The sequence below is a fragment of the Rhizopus delemar genome, genomic scaffold, assembly GCF_000149305.1.
Source record: "Rhizopus delemar RA 99-880 supercont3.10 genomic scaffold, whole genome shotgun sequence".
Lineage (NCBI taxonomy): Eukaryota > Fungi > Mucoromycota > Mucoromycetes > Mucorales > Rhizopodaceae > Rhizopus > Rhizopus delemar.
This window is the reverse complement of record NW_027137836.1, coordinates 1,460,906-1,477,731: the sequence shown is the minus strand read 5'-3', so window position 1 is coordinate 1,477,731 and position 16,826 is coordinate 1,460,906. Positions and strand designations below refer to the sequence as shown.

Genomic DNA, 16,826 nt, shown 5'->3' with positions numbered 1-16,826 from the left:
CGCTTGATTCACTACCAAAAACCATCCCACATATCAACCAAACCATTATATGTGGTGATTTTAATGCCAGAATGGGAAATTATACTGGCGATCACTACTCAAACTCTAGAGGGAATCAACTATACAACTGGATTCAACGAAACAACCTGATTGTGTGGAACTCAAGGCTATGTTTTGGTCAACCTACTTACATGACATATCAGGGCAGTAGCATAATAGACTATTTCTTAAGTAGTAATGAACTGAATAACCCTTGTTTAGTTATAAGAAGCGATCTGTCATTAGATTCCAATCACAAATTGATGACCCTAAGTTTTGATATTCCAAGAACCACGTCAGGTAGTCCGCCAGAGAAGCGAATCACTTGGAGACTTGGTCGACTAAAAAGCCCCAAGATATTCAAGCAATACATAAAAGAATTCGAAACGATCACACAAAATATTTTAAAGTCTCATACAATAACAATTGCTACGTCACTTCGAGACCATCAAACAGCAACTACGTACATTGAACAGTTCAATAGACAACTTTGCCAAGCGATTTATCACTCCTTGGACACAAGCTGCGGACGGCAATTACAACCAGTGGAACCACTGAAGGACTTCTGGACAGAGGATATGCAAAAGGCCTACGAGCACCGAGAAAGATATTACCGTAAGTGGCGAAAAGCTCAAGGACTCAACAAACTGAAATATTGGCTCAAACATCAAGAGGCTCGTGCTGCTCTACGGCGACTTATTCAAAAGAGACGCAAAGAAAACTGGGAACATTTCTGTCAACAGTTGGCATCTAATCAATATGCAAAAGCAATTGCCAAAATCAGTCGTATACGAAAACGAAGAACAATAAGCCCAACATTTTCAACAATGAAAGGACACAAGCATTCAGCTGACACAATGGCGAGACATCTTGAAAACGTATACTCTAGCGAAGCTACACAGGAAATGCAAAGGTCCGAAATCAGTTCAGATAGCTTACCATTTGAATTGGCTTGCCCAATTACATTGTCGGATATCCTATCAGCTATTCGATCACTCCCTTCGAACAAGGCTCCTGGCGTTGATCATGTAAAAAACGAGATGCTTCTTCCTATTCAACATCTCCTTGCACCAATCTTGCTAGCATTATTCCAATTATGTTGGAAATGGTCCTATGTCCCTGAAAGTTGGCGAGTGGCTCAAGTAGTACCTATTCACAAGAAAGGTACCCCAACAGATCCTGGTAATTTTAGGCCAATCAGCCTAACCTCGATCTTTCGCAAAATCCTAGAACGCTGTTTACAGAATGACGTCCAACTGTACAGCCCTCCTATTGACATTGCGCAAGGCGGATTCAGAGAATGTCGTGGATCACTAGATCAAGCCCTCTGTTTGGCCGAAATATGCCAAGTATTACGCACTCACCACAAGATTAAACCTACCCTGATCTTCCTCGACATAAAATCTGCTTATGACACTGTTGACCGTAATCTTATCTGGCAGTCCCTACAGCCAACAACACCACCTCCACTACTAGCTCTCCTCCAACATCTCTTTGATTACGTCTACCTTGAGGTCCTTCTTAATAATGAGACTTCTTATCGCTTCTCCCCACGAACAGGAGTTCTACAAGGATCAATACTCTCCCCATTGCTCTATTCTATATATATCAATGATCTACCGAAAAGACTACGACTGAAGCAACCATCAGAGGATACTTCCCCAGTGGAATTAGCCCCACTTATAAATTGCTTGTTATATGCTGACGATGTAGTCCTGATCTCTGAAAGAGCACAAATGCCAAAGCTATTAAAGATTTGTGAAGATTACAGTTTCTCACTCGGCTTTCATTGGAACCCATCTAAATGCGTGGTGTTAAGTGACATGAATGATGACTTGAGCTATGAGCTTTATGGACAGACTTTACTCAAACAGCATTCCTTTTTGTACCTTGGAGTTCCCTTTAAACCGGGCGGTTACCTCAACCCACAAGAGCTAATAGAACACAATGTTTACAAAGCATTTGCTATGATGAACGTATTGACTTCTGTGGGCGTCAACCCCAATGGGTTCGACAGGCTTCTATCCACTAGATTCTACGCACAAATAGTACGTGCTCGGATAGAATATGGATTAGCAATCAATCGGTTAACTGCTTCCCAAACAAAAGTACTTGAAGATGCTCAGAATGATTGCTTACGACGAATATATGGCGCATCTAAACGAGCCTCAACCAAAGTTATGCGTCACTTATCACGCTTGCCAACAATGAAAGAGCGACTAAACATACTCCAGGCTCAATTCCTCTTTCGATCTTTTACGCTACCTGAAGACGCTCTCCTTACAAAGCTTATGCCGCACATACAAAATGATAGACATCAACAATGGTACAAACTATCCAAGTCCTCACTTTGGAAAATCATGCCTCCTCCAGTGGAAGAGCTCAGTCTCAAGGTTTTCAAGGCCATCAAGAAACAATTTCTGCAACAAAGTCTAGATTACCAAAAACAACGTAAAAATTCAAAACTACTTTCTTGCTGTCGACCAACAGTCTCACTTGATCCAATCCTTTGGTTGCCGATGACCCGAAAAGAACGTAGCCGATGCATAAGATGGCGCCTTGGATGGCTTCCTGGTGGCAAACCCAGGCCTTGTCCCATTCATCCAAATCAGACGCTGACAAAATCGCACGCAATTCAATGCCTCAACATGCACAACCGGCTACAAATGCCTAGTGCTATTGAAGATCCTTTGTCGTTCCTTTTAAATATCCTACCAACAAAACTTCCTCGTTCAAGTCATACAGTTACCCCTTGAATTCTTCGTTGGCCAACCATATGTTCAATACTATTTGAACTGGACCATCTCTATAACCATATCGATACTTGTACCAGGCCTCCACACGGTCAGCTCCTTCTAAATTGGCTCTTAAAGCATTAAGAATGCTACCACGTTCCAAATACTGTTCCATTGACCTTTTTTACCTTTGATCCCGAAGGGTTTTTTAGCCTCATATTACTTTACCTTATATTGAACTAGTCCGGGCGAACAGATGTGATAAACACCCCGCGCTCAAATGGACTTTATAAATAAATAATCTTTCAAATTTAAAAAAAAAAAAAATTTTTATTTTGCGGACAATGATTTTTATTTAGCGGAAAATGATTTTTATTTAGCGGATAGTAATTTTTTATTTTGCGGATAATAAATTTCATTTTGCGGATAGTGCCTTTTTCATTTTTTGCTTTACTTCACTACAAAATGCCTATTAGGAGAGATTGCTTGAGTTCAAATGACAACCTAAGCACGAGAATTATTGAATCAGCTAAAACTGTATCAGTTCATGATTGTGTGAATTGGATAAACCATTCATATTCGTTTTTTGATAGATGTCTGGCCCTTGAGCCAATCCGCAAAATGAAATTTATTATCCGCAAAATAAAAAATTACTATCCGCTAAATAAAAATCATTTTCCGCTAAATAAAAATCATTGTCCGCTAAATAAAAATCATTGTCCGCAAAATAAAAAAAGCCATCCGCAAATTTACAGTCAAAAACCAATACGTTTTTTTTTATATAAGGAGCTATGAGCTCGGGTTTTTATTAAGTGACAGATAAGGATGGCACGTGAAAATGTTTTTGGTATGGGTTTTTTAAATTTTGAATTGTTTTTGTTCATGGTTTTGTATTTATAGAGTCGAGCATGTACAGTTTAATGGCAGTCAACAAGATAAAAGATCCGACAACTGTAAAAGTGGAAGAGGCAGAGGAGAAATCCCACTTGATAATAGCGATTCTTGGAGAGAAACGGACAAGAGTTGATTAATATAGCGAATGTTGACATCAGTAAGGACGATGATCAAAAATAAATGCCCAGTGATTGCACCATATGGCCAACAACATGGTACCAATGAAAACAGAGGGAGCATGGACCGTATCAGGGCGACATTTAGGGAAATCTAGGAGGAACAGTGCACGACGTAACGAATATTTCGAAAACGGCTGTTCAAACTGTGAATCCCAAAGTACAGACCAAACGGCAAGCTTTTGAGGACAGTCAAAGAGGAAATGGGAAGATGTTTCTTCCAGGTTCTTGCAAACAGGGCATAATTTAGAAGGCAGGTAAAGGTTCGACAGACAAGACAGTTTATTATGGATTAACTTGTACCACATGTTGCGACTTTGTGGTCGGAGGGGGAAGCGCCACAGAAGAAGCCGTTTTGAGGGGGGGGGGAGATCAGGGTAGAGGGTCGAAGAAGACACTGGAGGTCTACATAGACGACGGTACCGTTTAGATGTGAGGCGCAATTGATCACCGGGCTTTGGAGTCAAGGATAAGGCTACCAGGAAAGGAGACATGTCGATATAGGTGTGAGCTACCGGGATGAACGATGAGCTGGGACGCAAGAAAGCCCGGATAAAAAAAGGATCAAGCTTCATATGATCAGATTGGACCTATTTAAGAAAGCGATTTGTGAGGTATGGGTGTGGAGAGATTTCACGAGCAGATCTAGGTCGTAACTGTTGTAGAACAGAGTCTGATCATAACGGACACTGAATAATCACAACTAAAAGAAGTATATTAAAATTGATAAAAGATAATAATTTAAATCTTTATTAAATAAAATATATTCTTCTTCGTTTTATATAAAACTATCACTATTAGATTCATTCTATGAAGTAAACATGAACACTAAATAAGTCATGATCTTTACTATTCATCATTTCTGTAAATGAATAATAATGGATCAGGTACCTAGTCAACTTTGATCTGACTGGAGGCATTTCATATAAATATATCTTTCCTCTCAATGAAGACGGGACAACTCTCCCAGATCAGTTAAAGAACAATAAGATCTATAAAAACAACGAATTAAAAATTTTCATAATCGATTCAGTGATCACTATTCAATCAAACGTGTCAATGATTGGATCTACGCTCATAACTACTCATTTACCCGCCAATTGATAGAAGAATATAAATAGTAGACTTTGTAATGTTTTCTTTTTAACAATGAAGATTGTCTTAAATAAAGTTCAGTCTCAAAAAGTATTCTTTTGGTTTATCTTTGTTATTTCTTTTACTTTACCAGAACATAACAGTAACCTCCCAGAAATAGGATCAGTCATGTACACACTAGAGCACGATAAACAGCCATTGAACTTGGTAACGGACAAGAGGATGATGGTATAGAGACATCGCCTAGAGTGAGACAAAGAGCTGTTTGAGGGTTAATTACCACTTTGTCGAAGATATGAGGCAAATTGTCGACCACACGAAAGAACAGAGAGAAAACGCCATCTAGTGACTGAATTAGCTTTCTAGGGTGTAGTTGTTTAAATACGAAAGCTTGCCGATAATAAGTTTGAATGGACTCTCTTGATTCGGTAGGCAGGAGATGGGATAAAAAGAAGTCAGCCAAGAGAGGTAAGACGACGGAAGATTTCAGTGAGTGGTGATCCCAGAAGTCAGAGGTAGGGGAGCAAGGAAAATCATGTAGAAGTGGTAGTAGATGTAGAACAGTAACTGATTGTAGTTGACATTAATGAATATAAGTCTTCATACAAGATCATAATTAAAATAAAATATAAGCTTATTTAAATAAGATCATACAATCAATTCCAATTAAACATCTTCTTTTAGAATATGTATTGTATTCATGAGAGTTCTTTGATAAGAAGAAGTATCAACTAAAATAACCAAATCCAATCCAATGTCAGGAATATTGCTAATATTTCACATAATTGAAATAACGCGTAAAATAACGTTATTCAAATCAGTGAGGAATTCCCAGAATAAAAGATAATCTATGACAGACATACAAAAGAACAAATGAAAAGTTTTCATAATCATAATTATAGATAACACTTGCTAAAGTACCTGAATATTAGAAGAACGATAACAATAGAAGATGTCAAGCCATTCACTCAATGAGATATAAATACCTGCCTTCAATTAGAGTAATTTTTACTAAAAACTGTTTCTTTATTTTTGTTTCTGCCTTTTTCTGAATTACTATTATCGTTATTCAATCTCAGGTCTTGCTCAACTAATATAAATAGCCTTGAAATCTTTCTTTAGAACTATTGTTCGGTCTTGTTAATTCTTTGTCCTTATTTTTTAATATTTAATACATTTCAAGCAGTATTTCATTAATGTATTTTGTATTAATTGTTAGACTTTATTAATTTTTTTCTATGTAAAGGTGCTTCAGTAAATTTATGTTAGTCTGACTTTTTTTGCATGCTCTTCAATAGTAGAATAAATTCTTTCTGTCACATTCTCAGCTTTTCCAGAAACAATCAATAATACGTCCAACTGTATATTAAAGTTAAAAAAATACAAACGAGTTTTATAGAGAGACAATTTTCTTACTGTCATTTCCCAATTTCCAAGGATGTCAATGTGGTCCGCAGCCTTATATCCTCCTCGAACATCCAATTTGCTTGTACTTACTTCATGCTGATATTCTCGAAGAATCACAGGGCTTTGTCCTGGGTTATATAGATTTGCATGCTTTGTCCAGCCTCCTGATGGTGTGCACATGTATCCAAGTGATAATAATGGGACAGTGCCATCACTGTAATTATAGTTGGCTTAATACATATACCTTATAGAAAATGTACACTTACCCATCAGAAAATCGAATACCAGTCTCAATGCGTTGAACAGGGTCACTGACACTTGCATCAATATGCTGTAATAATTATGATTAGCATCTCTCCCCACTCCCTTTTTTTTTGCTCAATGCATGTCTTTTGTATATTTACCAGCAAAGGCGTTTTATTAGAAAAGTCTGCCAAGCTGGTTGTTAATGCAGAGTTTTTCTTAGTTTGCTTCGACTTTTTGGTGGAAATGCACTCTGTCGTATTATTGGAGACATTGCATACTTTATCTAAATGTTCATCCATAATTGCATAATAATAACTTCGCTCAGTAGGGACACCAATACCATAAAAGCAATAAATCTTCATATTTGGAGCTATAAGCAACAGTAAAATATTATTTATACGCATATCTATGTCTTATTGGCTGTAAATACCCGCTGGCAAACGAGTTTCTAATGGGTTAGACCATTTTGTTGGATCACGATCATTTAACTTGAGTTGCTTAGGTGATGTAGTGACACCAAAAGAATAATTTGCGTACAATTGTTTTCCAAAGTTGGTATCAGCACTTTTCACCAAAAGATCAATCGATTCGAGAACAGTGTAATTACGTATGAGAGGATCGTTTGAGCTACTGGGTATATTGGTAGAGTTTTCATTGAATCCTTCCGGACGGGGAACAAAGGAAATCATGTTACCAAATGTCTGATATTTTTCATTGCCTTCATCATCTGGAGCACTCTCTTTATGACCCCAAATAGTTTCTCCACCTTTAGGCAACATTGAAGCACCACCCATCCAGGATCTCATTAATTTTGATCGTTCACGACGTGAAAAAAATTTTTCTAATATATAAGCACCAAAGCTACCCAAGGCCATTGTATCTCTTGTTTCACCTATCATATATTACTTTATAAATAGGATTCTTAAGTCATATGCATTCTTACCTGAAAGTAAAGAAGTAATAGCTTTTGGAACACCTAGTAGGGGAGCACCAATGTTAATAAAAGACTCTATATGATCATTAACCCAACGTGAACCACCCTGACCATGATCTTTACTTTCAACCCACTTTAAAAAATAAGGAAACATGGTACCACCTTTACTTTAAGATATAATTAAAGAATTATACAGTTTTTGTATGTTCTTTGGTTTACCCATGGAATGTGTAATAATGACAGTCTTATAACCCGTTTGTTTTTTGGACAATTCAATTGTATTTTTTAACTTTGAAAAATAACCATCGCGTACTTCCAGATTTGAAAAAGATAAACGCCAATCATAAGAAGCAAAATGCATATTGTTTGTGTCATAGCCAATAGCAGCCAAGTTTTCAATGACCTTTGCCCATACCCAATAACCCGTAATAAAGTAATCGGCTGCTTCAACTCCTTTTTTTCACGTGTCAATCAGATTTTTTTGCTTTAAGGAAATTAGGTAGTTTTCACCTTGAACAGCACGAATTTTATAACCGGGAGGATCGAGTCCAGTTTTAGGATCCAGCATAATATGTTCTGTCCAGCTTTCTTTATCCATCAATACAGATCTTACCATGGCTACTTACTTAAGGGTTATTTTGCTTTGTGCTATAATGCACACTTACTCATTGTTCCCCATAGGCGTTTACGAAAATATTTCTTGGATTGTTCAGAAGTTCCCCAACTTTCAAGACCAGATGAAACAATACCTGGAATCATGACTACAGGATAATGCGGCTTTAAATCAAGTGATTCTCTAAATATGAGATAAATATACGTGTATGAATATAATATCATGGTTATACCTATATTGTAATGCAGGCATAAATGACATCTCTGTAGCAGGCGTAGGTAAAATTAAGTTGGTAAAATTACCCAAAAACTCATCAACTAACTCTGTTGCTGGCAAAATATTAGCAAGATCAATATCAGCCAGTTGAAGTAAAAGATAATCTTGAAAGCTATTGATGTGATTCTGAGCAACAGGTGTCGTTGAGGCAGCATACATAGCTAATAAGCCTACAGAGAGACCCACAATAAAATTGAACCGTTTACGGCTCCAGAATGGTCGCTCTTCTTTAAATATCACAGCAGCTGAATCTGCCATGATGTCCTCTGGAAGTTCACGTTCATCATATCTTAAACGCTTTTCTTGTTTTCTTTTTCTTAATTTGCCCATATTCAGAAAATAATGAAAAAAGAAAAAAAAAGAAAAGAAAATGATTGATTCTAAGAAAGATTGACCGATTTAGGGAAAAAAAGAAAAGGATTCCAAATACGTGATACTTCGGACATTCAAAAAAAGGTTGCTTAATTCCACATTTTAATATTTTTCTTCTTCTTTCCTTTGCTAGATTTTTACTTCAAAGGGGCAATGACATGTTTGAAAACTCTAGTAAAAGATTAAAGCCAATTGAACAAAAAAAAGAAAAACAAACAGAGGATGTGTTTAGTTCAGAAAATAATAGTAACAGAGGCTGGTTGGAACCCACTTCTGTACAAGTGAATCCCTCTCGTTCAATAGATAGAAAGTCAAAGAAACCTAAGGAAATTACAAATCAGAAAGGTTCATAGTGTAACCAATGCTGTTTCAATTTTTTCTTACTATTTAAATAGATGCATTAGGCGCTGTGTCCGATGAAGATATATTAAAATTAGCCCAATTGACTGCAATATTACCTGAAGTTAATAAACCAAAATATAAAAATCACAGACATCTTTCAGGTATATCTACAAACAATACAATTTACTTAAGATTAATCAATGATAACACGTAGTGGAATTACAACCAAAAAATGAACCATTAAAAGATGGTTACAGTGGCCTGATGAAAATACAACCGTCTGACAAGATCATAAGCAACGATCTATTGCCAAGCAAGTCTTCCTCAATTGAATCAAACAATAATAATCCAGAGATAATCATGATGGACGGAGAAAAAAAGAGGTCTTCATGGTTATACAAGTCCATTATAAAACCATATAAAAATAAACACAAAAGAAGATCAGATGAAATAATAGAAAATAATTCAGATATTGAAAGTAGCTCGATTTCATCCAATCATTCAAATGAAAATCAATCTATACCAGTAACACCCAATGCAAGTAATATCAGCGCAACAAGTAGTACGCTTGAAAAAAATCTCGAATACAATAATATTACTAGAACGCATACGATTGATATCGCATCTATGATTCATAATAATAAGACAGATACCATTAACAGAAGACACTCATTTGATAGTTTACAATTTTTTGCTATTAGAGAAAATGAGGATACTGATTTTTTGGACTCATTTCATAACAAAATTACTGAAAGTGATATTAACGAAGAAGAAAAACAAGGGGATAGAGAAGAGGAAATATACTATGATGGTGGTGATGAAGAGGTAAGGAAAAGCAATATTATTTATAAGAAAAATAGACTAAAGCACAGAGTTATATAGCAAAGCATACAGGAAAACTATTTAAAAAAAGATGACGAAGAAGTAACATTCAAATTTGATTATTATTCACTGCCTAATGAAGTAAAAAGCATTATCGACGAATACGAACGACAAGGTAGGGCTATGAAGAAGAAAATGATGATAAAGCACACCGATTCTGTTGAAGAAGAAGAGCTTGAGGAAGAAGACGATGAAGAGGACATGGAATATGTAGATGCAGCAGATATTATAGCAGGTTGTGTTATGACCCAAGACAATTATCAACCTAGAATGATTGTCATTGTGCATGCATTGCCTTCAGACACAATCGAATTTAAAAAATTAGCTCAACTTTCATCATCGAACGTAGATAATGGTCCTCTTTTAGATTTGCGAATATCAATGCTTGGCGATGAGGCAGATGTACATTATGATACAATTCGAGATTTACTTGCTTCTGTAGAGACACAACTCGAGTCAGTAGAGACATTTCAATCCGAATCGCAAGAGTTTTTAGAAGAAAATCAAAGTATCATGGAGAGACTTCATCTTGCGGATATTAATATACCCTTAGCTTATAAATATACTCACTCGGAACTGGTTTCTGGAGAAGAAAAGGATTCTTTTGATATGAAGCATGAAGAAATGATAACAATGATGAGTTTATTTAAAAAAGAGCTACAAGGACTTCAAAGTTCATTGAAAGAGACAAAGGGATTGGTATACAATATACAGTCGGAAATGGATGATACAAGGAGCAAGATGGAGACGTACATAAAAGATATACCCGAATCACATTATTCTGCTGTAAAAAAGAAATCAAAGTTTATCAGTATATATCTTTTACTTATTTTAATTTTATAGCTGAAGAAGTTGGAAGTGGATATAGAGTCTATATTATCAAAAAGAGCAAAAAATCCTTGGCTGGATACTGGTTATACTTTACTTTCATACTTGTTAACATGTAAATGTGTTATTAACTGATAAAATACATGGCTAATATAAATTAGTGTTCGCTCTTGTGGTATGGACTGTGATTTATATATTAAAATGGGCCAAAAAAGTTGTATTATTTCCAAAGAAACTTTGGGTTACTTATTCTGATTACACCATTGAACGAAATAAGGCTGTTAGGAAAGCAGGTGCTGAGGGCGTATCCTCATTCATTAGCAACAGACAATCAACCCATTTGACTCAAAGGATAGCAAAAGAAGGACAAAAGCTAGTGTAAAATACAATACATTTTACCATTCCTTTTAATAACAGTGAATTTACACTATTTTGTATATATTATAATAAATGTTTCAACTACTTTCAATAAAAGAATGGTCTGTGCGTTAATTAAAATACCGATTCCTTCGCTCAACTGTAGTTGAATAGTAATGACATTCAAGAGCAAGTATGAGTTATATTGCATTTTTAAAAGATGTGGATATCTCCTATTAAAGAATCTCATTAAAAAAAGGAGAGGAGAGTAAAACTATCATGTTCTGACATATAAAATCAAAAGCACGCTAAAAGAAAAAATAAGGAATTTCTGAATGTGTTTTCCGACTTTTTTCTTTTTTTTCTTTCTATTTTTAAAATATGCAACTTGCTGATACAGAAAGTAACAGAGATCGATCCACATCTCCTACACTCACTGAATATACACCACTTTTAAATGGAAAATACCAAACAACAATACTGAAAGAACTAAAATGGCTCCTATTGCATAGTTTACCTATCGTTGGGACTTATTTACTACAAATGTCATTTCAATTATCTTGTATATTCACTCTCGGACATCTTGTAAGTATGTTGATTTATTAACTTGTAAATATACTAATTTTGTAAAAGGGACCTGTTGAACTAGGAGCATCCGCTTTAGCTTCTATGTTTGTCAATGTATCTGCTTGGAGCATTGTGTATGGTATGACAACAGCTTTGGACACTTTATGCTCTCAAGCATGGACAGGGGCCCGAGATAAAACAGTCCTAGGTGTTTATCTTCAAAGAGCCTATTTAATATTAAGTCTACTGTTTATACCGATCAGCATTATTTGGTGGAATGCTGAATGGATTATGTTGACATTTCAACAAGATCCTGAAATATCGCATTTTGCAGGTAATTTTATTTTTACACCCCGAGAAGGAAAAAGTGATATTTACTATTCATAGGTTTATTTTTAAGGTATTTATTACCAGGTGCACCCGCTTATATGGCTTTTGAAGCCACAAAACGATACCTCCAAGCACAGACAATCATGCACGCGTCCACCTATGCCATGCTCGTCACAGCTCCCCTCAATTTTGCTCTCAACTATTTGTTTGTCTATCCATTTGGATTCGGGTTTATCGGTGCTCCTATTGCAACAAGTATTAGTTATTGGCTCATGTTTGGCTTACTTTTGGCTTATATCCAATTCGTCAAGGGAAAAGAAGGATGGAATGGATGGTCTAGGGAATGTTTAAAAGGCTGGTGGCCCTTTTTACGATTGGGATTGAGTGGTGTGATTATTATATGTGCAGAGTGGACAGCCTTTGAATTGTCTTCTTTGGCAGCAAGCTATCTGAGCACAACAGATTTAGCTGTTCAAAGTATATTGCTGACACTCTCTTCAACTACCTACACCATACCTATGGGTATATCTATTGCAGCGACCAATCGAGTAGGGAATGCTTTGGGAGGAAACAGTGGATATGAAGCAAGGACGGCTTCAACAGCAGCTATCCTGTTTGCTTCGATATTTGGATGTATTAATTCACTATTTTACTTAACAGCTCATTCAAGCATTGGTCGTCTGTTTACATCTGATCCAAAAGTGATTGAGCAAGTCGCACGTATCTTACCACTGTGCGCTATATTCCAGGTAGCGGATGGTATTGCAAGTGTTGGTGGTGGTATTATTCGTGGACTGGGAAGACAAAATATAGCAGCATGTATTAATTTAATTGCTTATTACTTGATTGCTTTACCGATTGGATTTTGTTTAACCTTCCAATTTCAATGGGCTCTTACTGGACTTTGGTCGGGTTTGACAACCGCTCTGTTTATCGTGGCATCAAGTGAAGTCTTGTATTTATTAAGTGTGGATTGGTTTCTAGAGACAAAAAGAGCCCAAGAGCGTGTAAAAATGGAAGAAGAATAAAAAAAATTATAAAATATATTTTTAAATTTATGAAATTTAGTGTTCTCAACATGTAATGTTGCACAACGACACAAGTTTATTTTTCTCTCCTCAACAATTAAAAATAGGGTGCACACACATTTTTTTTCTATCTCTTTCTCTTTCTCACTCCTTTTTAATTATTATTTATTATTAAATACTTACTTTCAGCTTCTCCATTTATACTATTTTAGACTTTATAGAAATGACAATTAGTACAATGAATCACTTTGAAATGCAGTTCAACACACTTTCACTTCCAGATAAGGAAATAGAACAAATATTTAATTCTCAAGGCACGCTCAGCATAGAAGAATCACTTAATATCTTTTCAACCATCACCAGTAAAATATCCAGTTGGTTAGAATCTGTTCATCTTGCGTTGTTTTCACTTGAACAAAACTTGGATAATTATGATATTAATGATATTTACACCTTAGAAACAACAGTTAATCAAATGGCCCCCATCATCCACAGTTTATCTGACGTGAATGAGATTGTACTGACAGCTGGTGTTGAGGAACATGAGACAAAGATGAAAGTGACCAAGATACAGTCAGAGTGGTCTAGTCTGCAGCACTACTTGGCCTCTGTCAAGCAACAAATATTGGCTAATAAAGAACAAAGCGATTTGATTTATGCTATCGAAAGGCTTTACATACAAATGGATGATGTCTCTGTCATGATATTTGATTTTCAAGAAAAAAAGCAGTACTCAGTCATCATGTCACCTACACCTTCACTATCAAGCCACAATGATGATTTATTTAGTGTAGGCAGCAGTGACAGTTCAACATTATTCAACATGACAGTAAACAGTATAAATAGTAAGGAAGACAGCACAATCATGAAAGTAGATAATGCATTCGAAACAGTTTTACAAGAAATTCAGATCATTTTTACTAAAACGAGCCAACTAGAACCACAAAAACTAGCAAAAAAGAGGTTTGAGAAATTAAAGAATAAATGGGAGCAGTTGCAAATAGAAAGAGACGAATTCAAACAGGAATACAAGGAAGTTCGATGGTCGATTGTGTTCAGACGAATATCAGATCAAGTAGATGTGATGATTGACGGCTTGGATAAATCGGTTACTCAATGCTATTCATTTATACAACAAATCAAGAGCTATCGATCCCTACTGCGTACATCAGGATCTGCAATCGACATAGAAAAGTTCAAGTCAATTAATAAGAGCTTTGAAGCCAAATATAAATATTATACACCTAGCATTGATCGCATGTTGACTATATTAGGCAATGGTATATTATCACGCGGATCAAGGGATTTTATTATTCAACAAAGACACGAATCCATGGTACAAAGATGGTGTCACCTCAAGGAAACAATGCATGAATTAAGACTTCGCGACTTGTTAGAGGCAGAAAGGATCATCTCGAATGATTCAACAAGATATCGTACGCCAGAGCCAACATTTGCAAAAACAAACACACTTCAACCTCCTCTATCTTCATTACGTGGTAGTATCTCTGATTCTTCCTCGACCTCTTCTCTAAGGAAATCAAGAACACCTAGTCGAATAACACGTAACGATAGCGCGCAATCGAGAAGAGATGACTTTTATGAAGAAGATGAGCGACATTTTGGTGTGGATTTAATGAAATATCAAACCAGAGGTAGGAGATTATCACCTCATGCCATGGATAGGCCTTCTACAACTCAGGATATTCGATCCATGAGTGGCAGTAGACGTGGTACACCGCAACAACAACAACAAGTACCACTTGGATTTAGATCGAAGAGTAGTATGGGTGACCTAAGAGCAGATCGAGTCATGTCTCCATCTGCTCGAACACGCTCCATCACCCCATCCTTAATACCAAGGCCCAAGACGCCCAAAGAAATGTCAAGAGCAACCTCTCCCATGATACCCCAACCTAAGGCATCAGTAAAATCTTACCAGCTACCTCCTGTGCCTCCGTTACCCAAATACGTGACCAATTCACCTTTACGCAAAAAGCAATCCATGCCAAATTTACGCCATAAGTCCTCCATGATGGAAATATCCATTAATGAAAACCGTGCATATCGTCCCGACCCTAAGGATGCGCTGGATGTTGAAGTGGCTCAAATAATCAATGCGAGTCCAATCTCAATTCAATGCTCGCGCGCAGAACAGGGCAAGTACTATTTTGGAAATGAGCTCAGTCTATCTTCTATGGGCGGCAAGAAACTGTATACGTGTAAGCTGATGACTTATACTGATCGAAAGGGTGGGCAGATCAAGAACAATAAGGTCTTGGTTCGTGTTGGTGGTGGGTGGCAAGATCTCGAGTTCTTTTTGTTAGAACATAGTTCCTTGATGACTAGTGATGTTGTTGTTCGTACTTATGCAAGCTCATCTGATACTAGCTCTCGTCACGGCTCTAAAGGCTGGAAAAACTAGTGTTTTAATTCACTGTATATTAAATAAAATAAAACTGCATATAAAGTATCTTAGAAAGATGACGTAGATAACCCCTTTTATTTTATTTTATTTATTTTTCTTTCCACTGAAAAAAAAAAGTAAAACACACAAACATGTGCCTATGAAACATTATTAACATCTTTTTTTGCAAAGTACATTTAATAAAATATGGCTACTGCTATTCAACGATTCTTTGGCAAAAAAACTCCAGATGAGCTCGTAAGCCGCTATAAAATAAATCTCTATCATTCATGTCATAATTTAGTTAGCCTCCACTTTTTTAGGTTAAAAAATGGAGACAAGAAATTCGTTCGCAACAAAGAAGTATTCAAAAGCAGATATCAGCTATCGACAATGAGGAAGCTAAAGTCAAACGATCCATAAAGCAAGTGGCTAAAAAGGGAGACACTAAAAGTTGCAAGATGCTTGCTAAAGAACTGATACGTTCTCAAAGACATAAAAATAGATTGTATACCAGTAAAGCTCAGCTCAACTCCATCGTTATGCAATTAGAGCATCAGTTAGGTTTGTTTGGAAGATAGAAGTATCATTCGTCTTATTGAACCCTTTTTTATAGCTATACTTAAGGTAGCTGGTTCACTTCAGAAAAGTGGGGAAGTAATGAAGCTGGTTAATCAGCTGGCAAGGTTGCCTGAGCTATCTTTATCTATGCAGCAAATGTCAATGGAAATGACAAAGGCAGGCATTATGGAAGAGATGATTGGTGATACGATGGAGATGATGGATGATGATGATATTGAAGAGGCTGCCGATGAAGAAGTGAATAATGTCTTGTTTCAAATCACAGATGGTAGGAAAGATTAATATTTTATAGAGAAAGACGTTTAACGCTTCTTTTTAAGGTTTGCTTGGCGAGGCAGGACCTGTGGGCCCTATACTTGAGACTAGGCCAGCTCAAGAGGAAGAAGAGGAAGAAGAGGAAGAAGAAGAGGGACCAGAGTTGGATATGATGCAGAAACGTTTACAAGTAAGAAAGTTGTTGATATAGAAAAATTATAATTGACTATATTATTAGGCTTTGAAAGGTTAAGTAGACTTTAAAGAACAAGATTTTTAGTAAAAGGCTTTTAAGGAAACGTAAAATTTCAGCGTATCCTCACTCACAATAAATATATTTTCTTAGCTTCATTCTTTGTACGGGATTTTTTTTTTACCTTAAATTCCGAACGCAACACAACACAATTGTTTGAGCTTGCTCATAATAAACGAAATACACATTTGAAAAATCGAAAAGTGAG

The 16,826-nt window shown here is 36.3% G+C and overlaps 6 protein-coding genes across 6 annotated transcripts; 4 read left to right on the top strand and 2 right to left on the bottom strand.

Annotated features, from left to right (window-relative positions):
• Window positions 1-302: 302 nt before the first annotated feature.
• RO3G_12520 (uncharacterized protein) lies at window positions 303-2,713 on the top strand (the record flags this gene model as incomplete). Its single annotated transcript, XM_067667104.1, has 2 exons — window positions 303-2,490; window positions 2,652-2,713. 2 exons carry the CDS (start codon window positions 303-305, stop codon window positions 2,711-2,713), a joined length of 2,250 nt encoding a protein of 749 aa, XP_067523205.1.
• Window positions 2,714-3,822: 1,109 nt separating this feature from the next.
• Window positions 3,823-4,152, bottom strand: RO3G_12519 (uncharacterized protein; the record flags this gene model as incomplete). The annotated part of the gene is made up of 1 exon (XM_067667103.1): window positions 3,823-4,152. The coding sequence occupies one exon, from the start codon at window positions 4,150-4,152 to the stop codon at window positions 3,823-3,825; it is 330 nt and encodes a 109-aa protein (XP_067523204.1).
• A 2,047-nt stretch (window positions 4,153-6,199) lies between these two features.
• Window positions 6,200-8,745, bottom strand: RO3G_12518 (uncharacterized protein; the record flags this gene model as incomplete). Its single annotated transcript, XM_067667102.1, has 10 exons — window positions 6,200-6,298; window positions 6,437-6,560; window positions 6,613-6,677; window positions 6,751-6,962; window positions 7,023-7,358; window positions 7,536-7,688; window positions 7,746-7,979; window positions 8,037-8,144; window positions 8,192-8,322; window positions 8,372-8,745. 10 exons carry the CDS (start codon window positions 8,743-8,745, stop codon window positions 6,200-6,202), a joined length of 1,836 nt encoding a protein of 611 aa, XP_067523203.1.
• A 1,401-nt stretch (window positions 8,746-10,146) lies between these two features.
• Window positions 10,147-10,858, top strand: RO3G_12517 (uncharacterized protein; the record flags this gene model as incomplete). Its single annotated transcript, XM_067667101.1, has 2 exons — window positions 10,147-10,760; window positions 10,855-10,858. The coding sequence occupies 2 exons, from the start codon at window positions 10,147-10,149 to the stop codon at window positions 10,856-10,858; spliced, it is 618 nt and encodes a 205-aa protein (XP_067523202.1).
• A 1,007-nt stretch (window positions 10,859-11,865) lies between these two features.
• Window positions 11,866-15,546, top strand: RO3G_12516 (uncharacterized protein; the record flags this gene model as incomplete). The annotated part of the gene is made up of 5 exons (XM_067667100.1): window positions 11,866-12,097; window positions 12,151-12,615; window positions 12,754-13,100; window positions 13,162-13,195; window positions 13,343-15,546. 5 exons carry the CDS (start codon window positions 11,866-11,868, stop codon window positions 15,544-15,546), a joined length of 3,282 nt encoding a protein of 1,093 aa, XP_067523201.1.
• A 524-nt stretch (window positions 15,547-16,070) lies between these two features.
• RO3G_12515 (uncharacterized protein) lies at window positions 16,071-16,618 on the top strand (the record flags this gene model as incomplete). Its single annotated transcript, XM_067667099.1, has 4 exons — window positions 16,071-16,092; window positions 16,145-16,378; window positions 16,431-16,555; window positions 16,604-16,618. 4 exons carry the CDS (start codon window positions 16,071-16,073, stop codon window positions 16,616-16,618), a joined length of 396 nt encoding a protein of 131 aa, XP_067523200.1.
• Window positions 16,619-16,826: the final 208 nt, after the last annotated feature.